This window comes from Schistocerca gregaria, chromosome 3, assembly GCF_023897955.1.
Source record: "Schistocerca gregaria isolate iqSchGreg1 chromosome 3, iqSchGreg1.2, whole genome shotgun sequence".
NCBI lineage: Eukaryota > Metazoa > Arthropoda > Insecta > Orthoptera > Acrididae > Schistocerca > Schistocerca gregaria.
The window spans coordinates 318,562,780-318,587,171 of NC_064922.1; the positions used below are offsets into that span (position 1 = coordinate 318,562,780).

At 38.8% G+C, this 24,392-nt stretch overlaps 1 protein-coding gene across 1 annotated transcript in view; it reads right to left on the minus strand.

Moving 5' to 3' along the window:
- Positions 1–8,881: 8,881 nt before the first annotated feature.
- LOC126354144 (pre-rRNA 2'-O-ribose RNA methyltransferase FTSJ3) overlaps positions 8,882–24,392 on the minus strand; it is a 107,295-nt gene continuing 91,784 nt past the window's right edge. Inside the window, exons 12-13 of the mRNA XM_050003554.1 lie at positions 24,098–24,285; positions 8,882–9,809 (exon numbers count right to left, since the gene is read on the minus strand). Coding sequence (XP_049859511.1) covers positions 9,548–9,809; positions 24,098–24,285 — 450 coding nt within the window. The 3' untranslated portion in view covers positions 8,882–9,547. The remainder of the gene's footprint in view (positions 9,810–24,097; positions 24,286–24,392) is intronic.

A 24,392-nucleotide genomic window follows, 5' to 3' on the forward strand; every position in this document is an offset into this window, starting at 1 on the left:
TGAGCTGTTAGCAAAGTTACTGCAGTGCCATTATTTTTCAAAGATTGAGTTGGCTTTTAAAGACTAACTTTTCAGAGACATATTCTCAGATGCCGCTCAATGAGGAATCTATACACCTTCTTGTTATGAATACCATATTTGGGCTTATCAGCACCTGAGTTTGCCTGTTAGTGTGACAATCACACCAGCTATTTTTCAAGACTTAGAAGAGCAACTTATTGCATCAGTTCCAAGCTGCATCAACTATTTAGATGACATAGTAGTGTCTGGCGCCTCTACAGAGGGATATTTGCAGAACCTTCGTTTCTATTTTCTGTTTTGCAGTCTACAGGGCTAAATTGCAATTTGGATGAGACACAGGTTTTTGAACCATCCATTATTTATGTGGTTTTTGAAGTGTCGCGTTCTGCCATTAAACCATTGCACCAGCATACTGATGCTATTGCTGCATTGCCACACCCAATGTCTGTCAAGGAATTACAGACACTGTTAGGAAAAACTGTGTACTGCGATAAATTCATACTTGACACTGATACTGTGGCACAATCACATTATTACGTAAAGACATTTCTTTCTACTGGACCCAAGCTTGTGACTGGGCATGCCAGTTGCTGAAATCTAAGCTGCAGTTGAACCCTTGTTTGGTCACTTTTCAGCCTAGCTAGCACCTTGTCTGAGTGACGGGTGCGAATCAGTTTGGCCTTGGTGCTGTCCTTGTTGATAAATACGCAGATGGATCCGAACACCTTGTTGCATATGCATCTAAATCCTTAACTTCAGCACAACAGTATTATTCTCAGATAGAGGAAGAGGTTTGGATGATCACATATGCTCTCAAAATATTCACGTTTTTGTAAGTTTCACCTGATCACAGCGCACACACCACTGGTGCCTCTTTTTAACCCTTCACTGTCCTTGCAGGACAAAGCAGACATTGCTTACAGTGGCAGGCTCTTTTCCTGTCACGATAAAACTATGAAATAAATTTTTGACCTACGGTGCAAAATTCACATGCTGATGCCTTATCATGTTTACTGATTTTCCAGATCCAGAACTACTTTGCTTTCATTTAAGTGGGGAAGCTCAAAATACTGTTAATGGTATTCCTATCACTAGCAGCAAAATTGCAGCTACGGATCCTGTTTTAAGTAAACTTGTTTCTCTTGTGTGAGACAACTGGCCGGACAAACCTCTGGATTGTGCTCCTGATCCTTTGAGAAATTATTTTGGTCTACAAAATCATCTCTCTGGGATGGAGTGCTGCTGTTAGCTACAGAGAACACCACTCTCCTGTTGTAATCCCATCTGCCCTTCAGCATGAGGTTATGCATTTACTACTTGCAAACCACTTGGGTGTGTCATGTGAAAAATCATTAGCATGCAGACATGTTTTTTGGCCAGGCGTTGATGGGGGAATAGTGAGAGTTGTTGCAGCCTGCCCACAGTGTGCTACCCATCAAGCAGCTCCCCGTTCTTCTTTGTCACCATGACTGGATTCACAGCAACGTTGGGAATGAATTCATGTAGATTTTGTGGGACTTTTTTTGAGTTTCTAATTGCTTGTTGTAATTGATGCTTTGTCTGTCTTCTTCTGTGGCAGCAACAATTCCAGGTGTGTCAAAAATTTTTGCAAAGGAAGGCCTTCTGTATACTTTAGTTAAAAACAATGGCCCCCAATCCATATCTCAGGACTTTGAAGATTTTTGTAAAAAATGGTATTTGCCATGTCATGGGTGCTCCTTTCCACCTCAATGAAAAGGGAAACCAGAATGACTAGTATAAACATTTAATACTCAGAGAAAAATATGTTTCAAATAAGTCACCATAAGTAGCTCTTGACTGGCACCTCAGTTTTTATACACTCACATCTGTCGGCAATAAGAGTCTGGTAGAGTAGTTGCACAATTGTGAGCCCTAGATTCTGCTCCATCTGTTTTGGCTGATGCCAGGCCATCCCCTGGCATTGGTGCCACAACACTTCTGGTCTGGCACAGCTGTTTGAGCTTGTAGGTTAGGCTGCCGGCCAAAATAGCAGTAATCGAGAATACCCATGGACAACGCCGATGCATCAGCCAGCTTTGGCAGCTGTGCACTGGGTGCACTTCTGCCCCGCCTCTGTGTCCTTCATCTGCCGTTATCTTCTCCATCGAAGCCAGTGCCTTTGACTTCTCTGACAACATTTTCACAACTGCCTCTTCTGCTGCTGTTTCAACTCTTCTATGTATTAAAATATAAAGAGTATCAGTTAGTAAAAGTCCTTGTGTGTGTGTGTGTGTGTGTGTGTGTGTGTGTGTGTGTATGTGTGGACAACTGATCCCGATTTTTTGAGAATTGATTTCATTCTAATGGTTCCTCTCCCCTCCTCCCAGTTCTACTCAGGGGTTGAATGCTCAGAGATTTCTCCATTTTTTTAATGATTTAATTGATGTGAAACCAAAATGATATTGCTTTTTTAAATGACTTCCTCAGTTACTATGCATCTGCTCAAACTGACATTTTTTTGGTCTGGTCTTATGACAGCATTATCAATCTTTCCAAGTTTCCACTTTAATCAGTCACATACACTCAGGTGATAAAAGTCATCAGATACCTCTTCATATTGTGTCCGGTCTTTTGCCCGGAGTAGTGCAGCAGCTCAACATGGCATGTACTCAACAAGTTGTTGGAAGTCCCTGCAGAAATATTGAGCCATGCTTCCTCTATAGCTGCCCATAATTGCAAAAATGTAGCTGATGCAGGATTTTGTGCACAAACTGACCTCTTGATTATGTCCCATAAATGTTCAGTGGATTTTTGTTGGGCAGTGTGGGTGGCCAAATCATTTGTTTGAATTGTCCAGAATGTTCTGAGTCATTCCATGTAAAATCAACACACCTATTTTACCTCACCCTCTTAAATTTTGCTGAAAGTTGGTATACTTATAGTGGACACTGAGACTAAGAAAAATACCAAATTTTAATTTTTTATCTCAAACCATTTGGCTATGTAAACTTTTCAAAAACCAGCCAAAAAAGTGTGAACAGACTTTTTTTAAATTGTCCTAGGAGCTGTCCTAATTGAGCTAGAGAACTGGGAAAGGTGTCATTTTGCATGCTCTTTCCAGGGATATACAACAAAACATAGCTTCTAATTAATAAACTTTTTCAAAACAGTAATTAATATTTTGATTTAATTTTTTTTACAAAAAGTACATAATTGAAAATTTTCAAAATATTTCCATAACTACTTAATACTGTTGTAAATCACATGGAAAAATATGTAAATGTGGGATGATGATGGTTCATTGTTAAAAAAAATTATTCCGGAATCTTGTTTTTCACTAATGGCCCTAGTTTGGCCAAATTGACCTTAAACAAACAGGAATTTCTTTAAAATATACTGACAGGTAAGTAAAAAACGTATTAGAAATATCAAAACATCACCTTTTTAAACCAAAACTAATCAGCATATTTTATAATTAAGTTGATTGCTTATTTTAATTTGATACAACTTCACTAACAGTATAATAACCAAAATATTTTGTGAAAATTTTCAATTATGTACTTCTTGTAAAAAAATTAAATCAAAATACACTCCTGGAAATTGAAATAAGAACACCGTGAATTCATTGTCCCAGGAAGGGGAAACTTTATTGACACATTCCTGGGGTCAGATACACCACATGATCACACTGACAGAACCACAGGCACATAGACACCGGCAACAGAGCATGCACAATGTCGGCACTAGTACAGTGTATATCCACCTTTCGCAGCAATGCAGGCTGCTATTCTCCCATGGAGACGATCGTAGAGATGCTGGATGTAGTCCTGTGGAACGGCTTGCCATGCCATTTCCACCTGGCGCCTCAGTTGGACCAGCGTTCGTGCTGGACGTGCAGACCACGTGAGACGACGCTTCATCCAGTCCCAAACATGCTCAGTGGGGGGACAGATCCGGAGATCTTGCTGGCCAGGGTAGTTGACTTACACCTTCTAGAGCACGTTGGGTGGCACGGGATACATGTGGACGTGCATTGTCCTGTTGGAACAGCAAGTTCCCTTGCCGGTCTAGGAATGGTAGAACGATGGGTTCGATGACAGTTTGGATGTACCGTGCACTATTCAGTGTCCCCTCGACGATCACCAGAGGTGTACGGCCAGTGTAGGAGATCGCTCCCCACACCATGATGCCGGGTGTTGGCCCTGTGTGCCTCGGTCGTATGCAGTCCTGGTTGTGGCGCTCACCTGCACGGTGCCAAACACTCATACGACCATCATTGGCACCAAGGTGGAAGCGACTCTCATCGCTGAAGACGACACGTCTCCATTCGTCCCTCCATTCACGCCTGTCGCGTCACCACTGGAGGCGGGCCGCACGATGTTGGGGCGTGAGCGGAAGACAGCCTAATGGTGTGCGGGACCGTAGCCCAGCTTCATGGAGACGGTTGCGAATGGTCCTCGCCGATACCCCAGGAGCAACAGTGTCCCTAATTTGCTGGGAAGTGGCGGTGCGGTCCCCTACGGCACTGCGTAGGATCCTACGGTCTTGGCGTGCATCCGTGCGTCGCTGTGGTCCGGTCCCAGGTCGACGGGCACGTGCACCTTCCGCCGACCACTGGCAACAACATCGATGTACTGTGGAGACCTCACGCCCCACGTGTTGAGCAATTCGGCGGTACGTCCACCTGGCCTCCCGCATGCCCACTATACGCTCTCGCTGAAAGTCCGTCAACTGCATGTATGGTTCACGTCCACGCTGTCGCGTCATGCTACCAGTGTTAAAGACTGCGATGGAGCTCCGTATGCCACGGCAAACTGGCTGACACTGACGGTGGCGATGCACAAATGCTGCGCAGCTAGCGCCATTTGACGGCCAACACCGCGGTTCCTGGTGTGTCTGACACACCGGTGTAAATATGTTCTTTTTTCCATTTCCAGGAGTGTATTAATTACCATTTTGAAAAAGGTTACTAATTACAAGCTATGTTTTTTGTCTATCACTGGAAAGAGCATGAAAAATGTTGCAAAATGACACCTTTCCCAGTTCTCTAGCTCAATTAGGGCAGCTCCAAGGGCTATTTTAAAAAAAAGTCCGTTAACACATTTTGGGCCAGTTTTTGAAAAGTTTACATGACCATATTTCAGGAATGGTTTGAGGTAAAAAATTGAAATTTGGTATTTTTCTTAATTTCAGCACCCACTATAAGTATACCAACTTTCAGCAAAATCTAAGAGGGTGAGGTAAAATTTTTATTTAAAGTGTGTTGATTTGACATGGAATGACTCTTCTTCAAACCAATCACAAACATTTGTGGGCTGGTGATGATTCCATCATTGTTTGGGAACATGGCATCCATGAATGGCTGGAAATGGCCTTCAAGTAGTGAAACATAACCATTTACAATGATCAGTTCAGTTGGAAACAGCCACACCATTATGGAGCAACCACCAGCTTGCACAATGCCTTATTGACAACTTGGCTCCATGGCTTCAAAGGGTCGGTACCACACTTGAACCCTACCATCAGCTCTGCCCGGCTGAAATTGGGACTCGTGTGACCAGGCCACGGGTTTCCAGTCATCTAGGGTCCAATTGACATGGTAACTGTTCTGGCATAACCACAAGCACCGGAACGAAGATGAAGAACGCAAGAGAGGAGAAGGCAGCAAAACGATGTCGGTCAATGGTGCGTCATTTGGACTGCACCACAACACGAGCAGCCTCTACAAGAGGAGAATGATTTTACTTGAATTGTTGTACAGCATTCCAAGAACGCATCATTCTTTAGGCACCCTATACGAGATGAGTGGGCAAGACCCCACAGTAACGAGCCTATGAGAGGCATTGCAGGCGATGTGGTGCTGTTTGCAAAGGCATTCATGCCATTCGTCTGTTGTCATAGCCCATTAATGCCAAATTTTGCTGCACTATCCTAATGAATATATTTGTTGTACATCGCACATTGATTTCTGCGTTTAATTCATGCAGTGTTGTTTGTCTGTTGACACTGCCTATTCTATGCAAACGCCACTGCTCGCAGTAGTTAAGTGATACTTTTGTTAACACTGTGCTTCATGGAATATTGAATTACCTAGATTTCTGAAATGGAATGTCCCATGGATCTAGCTCCAACTACCATTCCATGTTCAGAGTCAGTTAATTCACGTCATGTGACCATAATCATATCCAACACCTTTTCACACAAATCACCAGAGTACAAATAAAAACTACGATAATGCACTGCCCTTTTATACCTTTTGTAAGAGATGCTAATGCCGTGTGTGTGTGTGTGAATATCACTATCCCATGACTTTGTCACCTCAGTGTAATCCAACCGTTACTTAACACCAGGAGGACCGCCAGGGCCAAATTGGCCCCATGTTTTTATTGCTCGTATTGCTTAAAGATCAGCTTCTTTTTGCTTGCATGGTCAGATTGTGAGAGATAATCAAATGTAACACACATATATAATTTTTGTTGATTTTTATTAATAAAATGAATACATCGTACATATATAACACACACACTCGTCACCGGAGTTCACTGCTGCACTTGTCGCACCACACTCGTCTTCCCTTCTCACATTTGCCACATCCTGCTTTCTCACAACCTGAACAAACAGTAGCAGTATGATTTTTTTTTAGATGAGGTAAGACTTTCACACTTCTCTCTCTCTTCGTTGCCCTCTGTGGTCCAGCTTTAGTGTGTGCTCGATCTTGGTCCAGCTCTCTATTTCTTGCTGATACGCTGATACATACTGCACTTGAGGCTCTTCGCAGAAATCAAAAATATACCTCTGCTTGATAAGGTATTTACCAGTCACTTCCTTGTACAATACCCAGGAATTTGTGGTACCCAAATCAATAATGACGTAAAATATATGCACTGGTCAACGTCTCGTACTGGCTTTTGTGGAGTACATCCTTGCCATTTGATCCACAACGTTGACCCCAAATTTTGTTTCATTGTAAAATTGCACTGTTTCAGAAGTCTTTTGACTTTCGGACAGTGATACGTGAGATTGAAGTGAAGTCAATGACAAAATATTCTTATTTATTTTCCCTTGACAAACTGTTAGGGTTGTTCCATCATCATTTTATGGACTTGGCAGTAGGAAACACCTCCCTTCGATTATGGTTCAGAGTACCAACTTAAGTTGTGTATGCTGCCCTCGGACAGTTTGCAAGGCTCAGCGAAGTAGAGTAACTGTCAGAAGTGACGTTCAAACTTTTGCCCAAGTATGGTTCCATAAGCCTAAGGAAAACATTTTCATTTTCACTTACGCCTTGGTCAGCTGGTCGAAGGGGATCAGCATCAGTATATGGGAATCGATTGAGTATGTATTTGCTAGAAACACATACAAGTATCCAGAATTTCATACCAAACTTGTCTTGCTTGCTTGCAGAATATGTTGTGAATGGGCATCTTGTTTTAGACGGCAAAAGTTGTTTATCAATTGTAAGATAAATTTCTACTTTATACCATGATGCACTGTTTTCTATGAAAGGATTCCAAATATCTGAGACTATCCAAGACAAGAGCAAATTTGTCAGTTCTGAGATGTTCAGATCTAGTGGACTTGCTGTCAAACCTCATATAGTTTATTATTTCAATAATTCTGTTTCGCCCTATAGTTTCTTTGAAAAACGGAGGACCCCATACTGTTGACCATAGGCTTTTGAGAAGAAAATTCTTTAACTCATACACTCCTCTAGCGTACATTATGTCGATAAAAGTATTCAATTCTTCAGCGTCTACTGTCACACTAAATTTTATGACTTGCAGGCAGCCAGGAAACATATAAAAATGACTGTATTTTTATAATGCGTAATGTCCTGATGTTTTATGAGTGCATCTGTTCTTGTATTATATGATTTCCTATTTTGTTATACAGTAGCATACTAAGTTATTATTAGTACTATCTATTACACAAGCTTTTCATTCTGTTAGTCTTTATTGTAATTTTACAAACTAAAATTCTACACAAAGAGAAGAAATATTACTGACCTGCATTAGAACCCCCTGGTACAGTTTACCACACAGTCCCATCTTCTACTGTTTCTTATTCTTCAGTGGGTTTTTGGTGTCTAGTATCAGTTTTTGACTGACTTCAGGAGGAGCAACTCTTGCAGGTTGTTGGTTTTACAGAGCTAGAATTTGGAACATTAGAAGGCATGCTGGATGTAGACGCTTCATTTTTCCATAAATCTGGCGGAAAACTATCCTGGACTTGTGTTGCACGAATCACTTTCTTCATTTGCAAACACAGGAACCACTACACTTCCCTCATTGTCCTGATCGCTGTCAGAAGACTATAATTCTTCACTTGAACTTTCATCCTCAATTTTTCTCAGTTCTTCTAATATTTCAGCACCTGTTAAATGCTTCCTGTATTCATTACTCATGATTGCAAACTATCAAATACTGCCATAACCGACAATAACTGAAATCCTTGCTTCAGCTAACCAACAATCAGCACTTGATCGGATGATATTGTTGTCACTTATTTGAACAACAAAGGGACAACAGTTGAAGTAACTTCACACGTAGCATTGCAAAGAAGTAGCCTAAAAACAGAAATGTTGTGAGGGGCCAAATTGTCCCTGCTGTCCTTCTAGGTAGTAAGCTAGATATTTCACAACCTAAAATAGGACACTCTAAAAAACGGTGGTTAATATTTCATATAATTTGTGAAAAGTCACAAAATATCAAGTCAGTTCAGTTTACGGTTTGTTGAGCAAAGAAGCGAAAAGTTTGAAAAGAGACCAATTTGGCCCCTCGGTCCTTCTAGTGTTAAAACTTTAATCCCAACTATTAATTATTTCTCTGTTCTGTATGTTACATACTTCAGCAGAAACACCAGGTATGGGGCCTAGTAACCAACATTTTTACAATAAAACAATTTTTAAAAAACTCGAGGAAAATTTTTATTGACTTCTGAAGAATTTTACTGATAAATAATGGAACTAGGAAATATAAAACCTGAGAAGAATTTCAATTTTTACATAACAACAATAATACGTTATCACTAGACAGTGTTAACAAAAAAAGAAACACTTTTAAAAACTTAGACCATACATCGAGCTTTTGTCATTTAGATCCAACTGAATCTTTCTTATATGAATGAAACAGATGTGTCAATAACATTATCAACATTAAGACAGCTACAAGTCAGTATATTGCTACCATAGATAAGAACTCACACAGTTGAAAATAATTTACTTTGCAAGTATTTCTGTCCAAAGCGTTGTTTGTTAGAAACAAACTGTAAACTGTACAAAATTTCGTTCACAAATGCAGGCTCTGTTATACACGAACATCTAAAGACAATAAACATAGGTAAATAATGTATCACTGTTATATAACAACAATAAACTGTAAGATCTGCAGTGAATGTCACAACTACACAACACAGAGATGGAATTCAAAGTCAACCAATGACAAAGTTCTGATTGGAAAATTGACATGTGTTGAAACTGATGAGGTCTGCATTACACAATTTATGATCTCTGCATATTTACAATGTATATTTACACAATGTACATATGAACAATTTTAAAAAAAAATTATTTTGTTTTTGCAACATTTTTCTTGCCTGTAGACTTCATATTCTTCCTTTGATTACCACCAGCCGAGTTTCTCTTATTCTTTCGTCCTTTCCCTTTAGATGCCTTAGCCCTACGATTATCCTTTTTCATTCTTGGATCCACTACCTTGTAATGGCCTTTAACTCCTGGTGGTCTCCTAAACCTTTTTCCTGCTGTGTGTTTCTTTGCAACAACATATGTTACTTCTTTCTTGGTTTTGCCCTTCGCCTTCTTGTACAGCCTAAAATATAATAAAAATACATTACATTTACAGCAATTAGGAACTGAATATTTCAAATGGTAACAAGTGCGCTGCAGTGATAGTGTACTTCAAATATTATTTCAACCCTTTATTGTCTATACATGAAACTCTCAAATGTTGGCGACAATAGCTTGTACAGTAAAACACTGTTTTTATCTTCCTGCATTTTACATTTTCCTGCTTTTTACATTCATTTTTGTTGGTCCCAATAGAAGACCTATTCTCTCAATATATTGCTTTCCCTTTATTAACAATTCTATGTTACAAAATTTTCCACATTTTAAATTTTCTTTGACATTATCACAAACTTTAACACTGATTTTCATAGAGATTTCTGCAAAAAAAGTGTGTCTTATTCCTGCTCAAGGTCAGCCTTGAAACAAAGCAGATAATGCAGACTGTATGCAACGTTACTATTAGGTAATGTATCGTTAGCGCTGTAAGCAAGATTTTCAATGATGTCATGTTGACGTCACAGCTACCTCTATTTTAGGTTCGTAGTCTTTGCGAGGGTGGGGACGTATACTGAGACTTTGTCTTAATAATAATCATGATCTGACAATAGTAACTCCAGCAGCATCGTTCCATCTGCTCATTGCATTGTATTACAACAGCTTTAATTCAATTTCTCAGTCATTTATACAAATAAATATTGATTTTGAAGATGGCCATTTCTATAATGGGCTTTTACAAATCGTGATATATGCTAATCAGTTCTAGGTGTGCAGTCTTAGGTTGGCACAATCTGATGTCAGACGTAAACATTCCTCATCAAGATCCTCCATAACATGATGACAATTCCGCCCTCTTTCTCACACAGATGTCCCTGAACCAAGAGATCTCCTTGTTAGCAACAAGCTGTAGATTTAGTGCCTATCATTCTCTGTTTACGGAGACTGTCAACTTTAGTGTTTTAACCAATATTGTATTAAAAATTTAATTTACCGTAATTTTGTAATGATTGGCAGTACTAAGTCTCTTTTTAATGTGGTTTCACAAGACTTTTGCTTCCTTGTTTTATTCACACCATTGGACATGATCGGAATGAAGAGAGAAAGCTGCGCATGCGTTTGCGTATGTCAGCGCATACCACTGTTTTTGTGATTATCACAAAGGCAGTGGCTGAGTGCTGATACACACAAATGTATGTATGGGTTTCCCTTTTCATTCTGATCATGTACAAAGGCGTGTATGAAACACGGGAGCAAAAGTCATTACTAATACCACATCAAGAAGATATTCATGTTCTAATGGAGACTTATTACTGCTAATTATTATAAAATTTTGATAAATAAAACTTTTAACAGAATATTGGTTAAAACATTACACTTGGCAGTCTTTGTAAACAGAGAACAATACGCATGATATCTACAGCTTGCTGCCAACAATGAGATCATTCGGCTCAGGGACATCCTGGGTCAGAAAGAAGGTAGATATAGTAGTCATGTTATGGAGGAACTTGAGGAGCAATTTCTACATCTGATGTGAGGTCATACCACCTTAAGACTGCCTGCCTCATAGAGATTCGTACACAGAAATAACAACGATTTGTGAAAGCCCATTATAGAGAACCCTCTTTAAAAGCTGTGTTTATTTGTATAAATGATTGTGAAATTAAATCAAAGCTGCTGTAACACAATGCTATGAGTAGACTGAAGATTGCTACTAGACTCATCACTGTCAGATCATTTAAGCTGCTGCACTTCAACAGGAGATGTTCTAAATCGTGCCAACGTGTAATGACAAGAAAAAGGCAAGAAGTCTTCTCGTTGCTAAAAATTAAAAATAATGACTGGCAATTTAATGAAGAATCCTGAAACAATTATGCCGAAAGATTAAACTTCAAAAGTAGTTGGTAAAATTTACATTCTACCTTTCCATATAGTGACTGCTTCTTTGAATGCAACAAGGGAGTTGTGATTCTAATTATAACAATGGTCCTGAAAAAAATCTAATTTTCTTTTTTATAAATGATAAGATGCACAAATTTAAAAGGTTGTCATAAAAAGTGCATAAAGATGAAGCCTTTGTTTTTAATTGTTAATTTCAAGAAAGTGGTGACAGGAGCTTTTTGACTGGAGTGTTTGCTTTTGCAGAAACTTCAACAGTTTTCTTGCCAAATGGTCTTTGCTTGTTTTCTCATTTTGGCACTATTTATGCTTACAACAAATGACTGTTTCTGTTGAGAAGCAGCAGAATTTTTCCTCCAGCGAACAGAGAGCTTCCTTTATTTAAGGTGTTCCTCAAAATTTTTTTCTTTTCCCACCTATTTCAATAGTTACAAAGTCTACAGAATCCTGATTCCTATCTTACGTGGGACTTCGTAACAGTGCAACCCATACTTGACAATGTTACAGAACCAACAAGGTACAATACACAGATGTAGAGCCCAAAATTCAGATATTATGGGAAGACTTTCAGCGTGGTAGAAATATGTTGACAGGGTTTGTTTTTTGGTTGGTGTAGTGCACAGTTTGAACAGTATAAACCAGCAGTCAGCTGTGAGTGTAAACAAACTAGAATTATGACTGCCTGAGGAAGAAGAGCAGAGGGGGAAACAAACCCCACCGCCTTCTCACATGGCAGCCAGCCTACACCCGTGTTTTATGTTTCTGCAGAAACGAAAGTGGTCATACACATTGTCGATCTCTTCTACATCTAAATCTACATGGATACTCTGCAAATCACACGTAAGAGCCTTGCAGAGGGTACATCAAACCAACTTCACAATAATTCTCTTATTATTCCACTCTTGAACAGTGTGTGGAAAAAATGGACAACTATACCTTTCCATGCGAGCTATGACTTCCCTTAATTATGATCGTGTCTCCCTATGGAGGTCAGGGTCAACAAAATATCTTCACTTCCCTGAGGAGAAAGTTTGTGGTTGAAATTTCGTGAGAAAATCTCGCCACAACGACAAATGCCTTTGTTTTAATGATATCCACCTGCAAATCCTATACCATGTCTGTGACACTCTTTCCTCTCTGTCTCGGTAATTACGAAACATGCTGCCCTTTGAGTTTCTCAATGTACTCCATTAATTCCATCTGGATCCCACAACACACAGCAGTACTCCATGTGAGGCTGGACAAGTGTAGTGTAGGCAGTTTCTCTTTAGCAGATCTGTTACATCTTCCAAGTGCTCTACCAATAAAACGTTGTCTTTGGTTTGCCTTCCCCACAACATTTTGTGTGTTCTTTACAATTTAAGTTGTTTGTAATTGTAATTGCTAGGTAATTAGTCAAATTTATGGGCTTTAGTTTTCATTGATTTATTGTGTATCCAAATTTTAATGGATTCTATTTTTGCACTCATGGGAATGATCTCACTTCTCTTTCCTTAAGGTAAAGTGCCAATTTTTGCACCATAACTGATATCCTTTCTAAATCGTTTTGCAATTCATTTTGATCTTCTGATGACTTTACTACATGATAAACAACAACATCATCTGCAAACAACCTCAAATGACTGCTCAGATTGTCTCCTAAATCGTTTATATAGATAAGAAACAACAAGATGGCCTGCAACATTACCTTATGGAATGCCAGAAATCACTTCTGTTTTACTCAATGACTTTCCATCAATTACTATGAACTGACCTCTCTGACAGGAAATCACAAACCCAGTTGTATAACTGAGGCAAATTCCATAAGCACACAATTTGCTTATGGTGTCAGAAGAGTTATGTTTCAGATTAACAATGTTTTCTACATCCATGTTGAGTAGACCATTCTCTTTGATGTAATCCATAAGGTTTGAACATAATACATGTTTCAATATTCTGATGATATCAATATTAATGTTGTTGTTGTTGTCTTCTGTCCCGAGACTGGTTTGATACAGCTCTCCACACTACTCTATGCTGTGCAAGCCTCTTCATCTCTGAATAATTACTGCAACCTTCATCCTTCTGAATCTGTTTAGTGTATTCATGCCTTTGTGTCACTCTACAATTTTTGCCCTCCATGCTACCCTCCAATACTAAATTGGTGATCCCTTGGTGCCTCAGAATGTGTCCTACCAACCAACCCCTTCTTCTAGTCAAGTTGTGCCACAAATTCCTCTTCTCCCCAATTCTATTCATTATCTCCTCATTAGTTATGTGATCTGCCCAACTAATCTCCAGCATTCTTCTGTATCACCACATTCCGAAAACTTCTATTCTCTTCTTGTCTACGCTGTTTATCATCTATATTTCACTTTGATACATGGCTGCACTCCACACAAATACTTTAAGAAAAGTCTTCCTGACACTTAAATCTATACTCGATATGAACATACCTCTCTTCTTCAGAAATGCTTTCCTTGCCATAACAAGTCTACATTTTATATCCTCTCTACATCGGTCATCATCAGTTATTTTGCTCCCCAAATAGCAAAACTCATCTACTATTTTAAGTGTCTCATTTCCTAATCTAATTCCCTTAGAATCACCTGATTTAATTTGATGACATTCCATTAGCCTCATTTTGCTTTTATTGATGTTCATCTTACATCCTCCTTTCAAGACACTGTCCATTCTGTTCAGTTGCTCTTCCAGGTCCTTTGCTGTCTCTGACAGAATTACAATGTTGTCAGCAGACCTAAAAGTTTTTATTTCTTCTCCAGGGATTTTATTCCTAACCCAAATTTTTCATTGGTTTCCTTTACCGCTTTCTCAATATACAGACTGAATAACTTCAGGGATAGGCTACAACCCTGTCTCACTCCCTTTTCAACCACTGCTTCCCTATCATGCCCCTTGAGTCTTATAACTGCCATCTGGTTTCTATACAAATTGTAACGAGCCTTTCGCTCCCTGTATTTTACACCTGCCACCTTCATAATTTGAAAGAGAGTGTTCCAGGCAACATTTTAAAAAGCTTTTTCTAAATTTACAAATGCTAGAAATGTAGGTTTTCCTCGGCCTATCTTTTAAGATAATTTGATGGGTCATTAGTGCTTCGCGTGTTGTGATACTGCTACAGAATCCACACTGATCTTCCGTGAGGTTGGCTTCTACCATATTTCCAATTGTTTGTAAAAAAATCATGTTAGTATTTTGTATCCATGACTTATTCAACTGATATGATATTCATCTGTAATTTAGTAGCTTACACCTATTGTGTTTCTTGAATACTGGTGTGACCTGTGCTCTTTTCTTGAGGAAGTGGTTGTATGTGATTATTAAGTATGGAGCTATTGAATCAGCATGATCTGAAAGGAATCTAATTGGTATACAATCTGAACTGGAAAACTTGATTTTACTAAGTGACTTAAGCTGCTTCACTGCTCCTAGGATATCTACTTCTAAGTTACGTAGGTCGGTAGCTGTACTTTATTCGAATTCTGGAATATTTATTCGTCTTCTTTGGTGAAGGAATTTAGGAAGGCTGTGTTCAATAACTCTGCTTTAGCAACACTGTCACTGATGGTATTTTCACTCATATTGCACAGAGAAAGTATTGATTGTGTCTTGCTGCTAGCATACTTTACATATGACCAGAATCTCTTTGGATTTTCTGGCAGGCTTTGAGACAAAGTTTTGTTGTGCAAACTATTACAAGCATCTCACATTGAAGTCCGCACTAAATTTCAAGCTTCTGTAAAAGATTGTCAATCTTGGTTTATTTAAATTTGGCATGCTTTTTTCATCATTTCTGCAACAGTGTTCTGATCTATTCTGTGTACCGGTGGATCAGCTCAATCATTTGCTAATTTATTTGGTAAAAATGTCTCTGTGCTGTCCATAGTATTTCTTTGAATTCTAGCCACATCTGGTTTACACTTACTGTTAATTCAGAAGGAATAGAGATTGTCTCTTGGGAAGGCATCAAGCAAAATTTTATCTGCCTTTTTGAATAGATACATTTTTCATTTATTTTTGGTGGATTTGAGGGTTATGGCAGTAAGTCTAATTATGACAACCCTGTTTTCACCAGTCCCTGTATCCATTTTGATGCTTGTTATTAGCTCAGGATTAGTTTTTGCTTAGAGGTCAAGTGTATTTGCAGAATCATTAACTATTCGAGTGGGCTCATGAGCTAATAGCCCGAAATAATTTTCAGAGAATGTGTTTAGCACAAATGTGGATGATGTTTTGTGTGTACCTCCATATTTAAACATGTATTTTCACAAATATATTGAGAGTAAATTGAAATCACCACCAACTATAATTGTATGAGTCAGGTAAGTGTTTGAAATTAAAACTGAAGTTTTCTTTGAACACTTTCAGCAATTGTTCATCTGAGTTGGGAGATCAGTATAAGGATCCAGTTATTATTTTATTCTGGTTGCCAAGAATAACCAACCAAATGAGGTGGTGCACTGTTTAGCACATGGGACTCACATTTAAGATGATGATTCAAACCTGTGTATGGCCATCCTGATTTAGGTTTCTGTGATTTACCTAAATCACTTCAGGCATAAGCTGGAATGGTTCCTTTGAAATGGCAAAAGGGCACGGTCAATTTCCTCACCCATCCCTAATGTGAGCTTGTGCTTCATCGCTAATGACCTCATTGTCGACAGCACATTAAACACTAATCTACTCCTCCTCCTAAGAATGACCTCTACTCATAGGAATTCACAGGAACTATCTACTTCAATTTCACTATAAGATAAACTACCTCTAATAGAAACAAACACACCACCATCAACTCCATTTAGCCTATCCTTCTGAACACCATTAGGTCCTTCACAAAAATTTTGGCTGAACTTATCTACGGCTTTAGCCAGCTGTCAGTGCCTGTAATGATGTATGCATCAGAGCTTTCTATTAGTGCTTGGAGCTCTGTTACTTTGTCAACACAGCTACAACAATTTACAACTATTATACCCAGGATTCCTAGATCTACATTCTTCCTGTGTTGACCTGCACTCTTTGAGACTGAAGCCCTTTCTTTGTTCTCCCCGAGGCCCCTTAACCTAAATTACCACCCTGTCCACACCAAGTAGTCCCTACTACTCATATGCCAGTTCCTGCGTGTCATGGACGCCTGAACTACTTAGCGGAGCCCGAAATCCCAACACCCTATGTCGCAAGTTGAGGAATCTGCGGCTACCTGGTTGCAGAACCATGTGAATCTCTGATTCAGATCCTCCACTTGACCCTGTACCAAAGGTTCACAATTGGTGCTGACAACTATGATGCAAATGGTGAGCTCTGCTTTCATCTCGCAATCAAAACTGGCAGCCTTCACTACTTCAGTCAGCCTCTCAAAACCAGAGAGAATCTCTTCCAATCCAATGAGACACGCATCATTGGTACCAACATGAGCCACCACCTGCAGTTGGCTGCACCCTGTGCTCTTCATGGCATCCAGAAGGACTCGTTTCACATCTGGACAGACTCCGCCCAGTATGCACATGGAGTGCACAATGGATTTCTTCCCCTCCTTGGCACCCATGTCCCTAAGGGGGCCAATAACCGCCTAACATAGGAGCCCCCAGCTACCAATAATTCCATCCTCTGTGAATGCCTGGAACTTGTGGTGTTATGGTGGTCATAATCAAAGTTTGTGAGAGACCAAAATAAGAAAAGAAACCAAGCAATGCACAAAACAAAACATTCAGTAATGGCTGCAGCAAAATGGCTATCTGAGATTGGCATTTCAAAAAGAACCACTACCTCAAACAGCTACATCGAAGTGTCTGCATTATGAAGTTTAGCTAGCAAACAGACAAATGCATTTATTTGATCTAAGATGCTAGGTTGCACAGCTGGTGGCATTACACGGCATACGTCTTATACAGGGTGATTCACGAAGATATGCAAATGTTTTAATATGTTATTCTACAAATGAAACAACAGAAAAAATTTCATATAAACATAGGTCCACAAATGTTAAGTTATGGAGTTACAGCTAGTAAAAGATTTTGCCTGAAATTTAGTAACTTTGCTGATATGAAGCCATCGCAAAACTGTATGAGGTTTCCATTTATTTTGTTGTTATTGATTTGGTGATTCTCATTAAACATGTCACAGACGCGTATCTGCAGTAGTTTTCCAGAACATCCAGAGAAGCAAAGAAGTAATTACATAAAATTTTTAATTTATTAACTACTTGGCCCATTTTGTTTTTTTAAATTCCAGACAACTGCACAAAGTTTTCAACAGAAGTTGCAGAGAATTTAATTTTGGAAAAATGATGGTAATAATGCTAACTGAAACTGTATGAATGTGTCAGATAATCTGCTTTTATTAATACCATAGCATGCGTGAATTCATGTTAAACCAGAAAAAAACAGAGCTCAGTGTTAAGAAAATTGTACAGTGTACATACAATTTCACAATACATTCACAATAAATGTTCAAAAATATCTTCATCGAGTCCAGTGCATTTAGCTGCACATATATGAACAGATTTTGATGCTCGTTTCAGCTTCACAGGATTATTCTTAATTTCGTCTACTGCATTCATAATGCAAGCAAGTAATGCCTCACGTGTATTGACTTTGTCCTCATAAAGTATGTCTTTCATCCATCCCCATACACAAAAATCCATTGGTGTTATATTGGGCGATCTGGGTGGCCACAGATGTGCAGCACCATGACCAATCCATTTCTGGGAAAAATGTTCATTTAAATGTGCAGTAATGGCATTGATGAAATGTGGAGGCACACCGTCATGTTGAAAACACATTTGAAACTGCATAGCAAGTGGAACATCTTCGAGCAAGCAGGGCATTTCTTCTTGAAGGAATTGTAAGTACGTCTTACTGGTTAGACACCCTCGGAAAATGAATGGTCCAATAAAGTGTGTGTTGATTATACCATACCACACTTTTACATCTACATCTACATCTACATCCATACTCCGCAAACCACCTGGCGGAGGGTACTTTGAGTGCCCTATCGGTTCTCCCTTCTATTCCTGTCTCATATTTTTCGTGGAAAGAAAGATTGTCGGTATGCCTCTGTGTGGGCTCTAATCTCTCTGATTTTATCCTCATGGTCTCTTCGCGAGATATATGTAGGAGGGAGCAATACACTGCTTGACTCCTCAGTGAAGGTATGTTCTCGAAACTTCAGCAAAAGCCCGTACTGAGCGTCTCTCTTACAGAGTCTACCACTGGAGTTTATCTATCACCTCTGTAATGCTTTCGTGATTACTAAATGGTCCTGTAACAAAGCATGCTGCTCTCTGTTGGATCTTCTCTATCCCTTCTATCAACCCTATCTGGAACAGATCCCACACTGGTGAGCAGTATTCAAGCAATTGGTGAACAAGTGTACTGTAACCTACTTCCTTTGTTTTAGGACTGCCTTTCCTTAGGATTCTTCTAATGAATCTCAGTCTGGCATCTACTTTACTGACGATTAATTTTATGTGGTCATTCCATTTTACATCACTCCTAATGTCTACTCCCAGATAATTTATGGAATTAACTGTTTCCAGTTGATGACCTGCTATACTGTAGCTAAATGAAAAAGGATCTTTCTTTCTATGTATGTGCAGCACATTACACTTGTCTACATTGAAATTCAACTGCCATTCCCTGCACCATGCGTCAATTCGTTGCAGATCCTCATGCATTTCAGTACAATTTTCCATTGTTATAACCTCTCGATATACAACAGCATCATCTGAAAAGAGTCTCAGTAAACATCCGATGTTATCCACAAGGTCATTTATGTATATTGTGAATAGCAACGATTCTACGACACCCCCCTGCGGCACACCTGAAATCACTCTTACTTCGTAAGACCTCTCTCCATTGAGAATGACATGCTATGTTCTGATATCTAGGAACTCTTCAATCCAATCACACAATTTGTCTGATAGTCCATATGGTCTAACTTTTTTCATTAAACGACTGTGGGGAAGTGCATCAAACGCCTTGCGGAAGTCAAGAAACATGGCATCAACCTGGGAACCCGAGTCTATGGCCCTCTGAGTCTCGTGGACGAATAGTGCGAGCTGGGTTTCACACAATCATCTTTCTCGAAACTCATGCTGATTCCTAGAGTAGATTTCTAGACTCCAGAAAAATCATTATACTCTAACATAATATGTGTTCCAAAATTCTACAACTGATTGACGTTAGAGATACAGGTCCTGCACATTTGTTCGACGTCCCTTCTTGATAATGGGGATGACCTGTGCCCTTTTCTAATCTTTTCGAATGCTATGCTATTCTAGAAACCAACGGTACACCGCTGCAAGAGGGGGGAGGGGGGGGGGGGGGCGCAAGTTCCTTCGTGTACTCTGTGTAAAATCAAATTAGTATCCCATCAGCTCCAGCAGCCTTTACTCTTTTGAGAGATATAATTGTTTTTCTATCCATCTGTCATCTATTTCGATATCTACCATTTTGTCATATGTGCGACAATCTAGAGAAGGAACTACAGTGCAGTCTTCCTCTGTGAAACAACGTAGGAAAAAGACATTTAGTACTTCCGACTTTAGTCTGTCATCCTCTGTTTCAGTACCATTTTGGTCACAGAGTGTCTAGACATTTTGTTTTGATCCACCTACCGCTTTGACATAAGACCAAAATTTCTTAGGATTTTCTGCCAACTCAGTACATAGTACTTTACTTTCGAATTCGTTGAATGGATCTCGCATAGCCCTGCTCACACTGCATTTCGCTTTGTGTAATTCTTGTTTGTCTGCAAGGCTTTCGCTATGTTTATGTTTGCTGTGAAGTTCCCTTTGCTTCTGTAGCAGTTTTCTAACTCGATTGTTGTACCACGGTGCCTCTTTTCTTATCTCTTACGATCTTGCTTGGCACATACTCATCTAATGCATATTGTACATTGGTTTTGAACTTTTTGTCCACTGATCCTCAACACTATCTGTACTTGAGATAAAACTTTTGTGCTGAGCCGTCAAGTACTCTGAAATGTGCATTTTGTCACTTTTGCTAAACAGAAAAATCTTCCTACCTTTTTTAATATTTCTTTTTGTGGCTGGAATCACCAATGCTGTAACCGCTTTATGATCGCTGATTTCCTGTTCTGTGTTAACTGTTTCAAATAGTTTATGCTAAATTGCTGCTGGAAATTGCATTGTACTGTTGCTTGTGGGTTTGCTTCAGACAATATGTGCTCGTTATGTAAACTGTTTATACTGTCTCGAGTAAACTGTGCCTCATCAGTGAATAAAATGTATTTGTGTAACTGCCAACTAATATTTAAGCAGTTGCACAACTCCAAGTGAAGGGCAAGATCTCCCGATCTCCTGGATGTAAAAGATGTGCTTTTGTTTATGGTAAGGATAGATATTATAGTACTTCAGTGTACACCCTACCTCAGATGGTGAAATGCCTAACAGTTGAGAGATACATTGTGTACTGGTACCTGGGTTACGTTGAACAGCATCCGTAATATTGTCATCATTGTCTTCACGTATCCAGCACTCGTACTGATTATGAATGCTAGGTAGAGAACCTGTGTCCTGTAACATTCTAAATACTCCACTAATGGTTTGTGAATTCAGAATCTCCCGAGTTGCATAATGTTCGCGATATTCGTTAACTGCAGCCATCGCACTACCATCACATTTGCCATATATAAACACCAAATTGGTGTATTCCTCTGTCGTGAATTTGAAAGGCATCCCTATTTCATAAATAACCAACAAAACAACAACAGTTACCATGTGGTTTCACTTAAATACACTGTTGTTATTATATTCTTTCACTGAACAATAAAAAAAACTAACTTGTCTCAAGGTTAGGAAACGACTGAAACAACTCACTAATGTTTGCCAACAATGACATAAACGTTTCTACATTCTTAATGGAAAGTAAACAAATTTACTTGTATAATAATCTTTGCTTCTCTGGATGTTCTGGAAAACCACTGCAGTCTGGGACATGTTTTATTAGATTTGCCAGACCAATAACAACAAAATAAATGGAAATTGTGCTTTACTCTAAAGTCGTACAGTTTTGCGATGGCTTTATATTATTAGCGCATTAACAAAATGTCAGGTGAAATCTTTTATTAGCCATAACTCCGTAACTAAGCATTTGCAGGCCTTTTCTGACCCCATGCCGCCCCTCGTCAGAGTTTCTTAGCAAGCCATGATGTCCAGTCATCCAGTCATGTGTGACATTAGCTGCGAATTACTTGCGAGGAGGGCTTTCGTTGCACTGTCTGTAATGTTGCAGAACTTGCTGCTTAATAACACATCCTCAATGCCACACTCACTGTGTGCACTTTACTGCTTTTTTAATGGGGTAAATACTTCAGTTCCACACTTTTCAACTTCGAGTCCACCCTAATGTAATTTGTACTGTATTGACTTAATCAGCTTTAACTTTTGCTTGCACGTTCTGTCAGCTTATCCATCTGCACTGTCACTTCTTGATCCTTGTCATCGTCCATAAATGTAATGTTGTTAACAGCAAGCCGCTATGTATGCTCGCACAGACATTTTCCATACACGTTCTCCACACTTGAACTTTCAGGTGATATGTCTCATGACAGCACAGTTCAGTCAGTAGAGCAAAAGAATGTGAAAGGCAAGGGATCCATGTTCGAGTCTGTGTCCGGGAAGTTTTGTTAACCGGTGACTTTCCATTCTGAGAGATGATGCTTTCTGGTTAACTCATATGTTTCTTGTTTCCAATGTAATTTTTTTCACATTTATTGACTTATTTCTGTTCCTACAGATACTATTAATTTACGAGTTTATAAGATTTTTTTGTGTGAAAATGTTGTAACTATTACGATATGCACAATGCAATAATTCACTGCAAGTTAATTTATTGCTTGCTACACCTAGTTAAGATTAAATGCAATCTGTGTTGTACAGTTGAGAGTTGACAGCAGACCTGCGAGTTGGAAATGGAAGTATGTTAGTGTTCAAAGTTTATGGAAGTCAGTAAAGTGAACACATGGAGGAACAGTAATTTCGAATGTGTTGATGAAAGGAGCATTAAATGAAAAGTATGTTGTTCAACATGAAGTCAATTTTGAGAGAACTTTTGCGTGTTTTAAGTTGTTATTTCAGCACATAAGGATGGTAATGTAGAGCTGTTTGATGTACACTATACGGAGCCTTTGGTTTTTTATTGTACACAAGGACAGTGGATATATTTAATGAAGCCAGAGAACAGGATTCAGAATGAAAAGGTGGAAGAGAGGTGTTTTCCTGGTGAAGATTTGCAGGCAAAAGAGAAGAACAGAATATATGCACATGAATTTTAATGGTGGATAGCATCTACATGAACTTCATAAAAAATGTACCAAAGAGGAACAAGTGGGAGAAGCGTGAACATGAAAAGTGTTAACATCAAACAATAGTGATATTGACTATGAACAGCATATGGACTGCGCCATTAAAATGATGAAACTATTACATAGACATTCAAGTTGTGAAGGTGTAGTATGAAGCTTTAAGTGAGGTGACATCACTAATGAATGTGTACGTCCTCAAACAGATATTTTATCTATACAATTATACTATATTTTCAGAAATTGATTATTTTTGTTGAACTATTTAAATTATCAGAATTCAGTTACTTACTCAAAGAGAGATTTCACAGTGGAAAGTATTCTAACTTTGTTTAGCCAAAAGTTTTGTCAGATTCAGAGAGAAGAGGAAGCCTTATCACAGGCAATACTTTCTTTAACTAACATTATTAAATTCATACTTATTGGCGAGGAGAATTTCTTAAGCTAGAGTTGTAAACAATACACAAATATTGCTCATCAGATTCCCGGAAAGTGTGGAAAAGTAGTGATGTCTAAATAGTAAATATTAAATGCTTTTGTTGCTTAATGTTGCTATACTGACCAGATCCTAGTAAGTCAGAGTAATAAACAAATTCAATTATTGTAAGAATCTTTCATGTAACATTAATAATGGACCAACAGTTTTAATTTCAAGTTTATGTGGACATTTGCTAACTAAGTAACCATATGGTTAAATTTTACTGCAAGTTTAGGCAATGTATCTTTCGTGTGTGAGCAAATGAATGAATGAATCTAGTCCACGTAATTCAAAGACACAGGTTATTGTTAAAGGCAATGTTTCCAAGTGTAACTGAAAATTAAAGAGAATGTAGCAGTGGATTTAGCAAAGGCAGATTAATTAACTAACGTTTTAGGCACTCACTTTTAATCTGTCAGGAAATTTCACTTTCTCTATTATGGAGTTACTTTAATGAACTGAAGTGTTACACGTTAAAAACATTCACCAAGAGCACCATTTACAACAGTTTTATATGTGTATGCAACTGGCAAAACTGTTGCTGGGTTTGTTGAGTGGAACAGAAGGAGGTGGGGATATAAGTAACTTAACTCATTTAAAAAAGAAAGTGTACTTACTGCCTGATCTGCTTGGCTTTTTCACGATCAGAAACATCAACATTGTCCATGAGTGCCTCCACCTTCTTCTTTGCTTTTTCAAGCTTCCGCAATGCTCGCTTCTTCTTTCGTGCTTTGGCTTCAATTACTTTCTTTATTGGCCGGACATTGAGATTCTCCATTCTCTTCTTGTATTCATCTATAAGCTCCTGAAAAATGGGAGAACAATATAGCATGAGTCTACATAATATTTACAGGCATTTTGAAACAGAGACGCATTGTATGGATTCTCACAGCATGCATAAACTTATTAAAA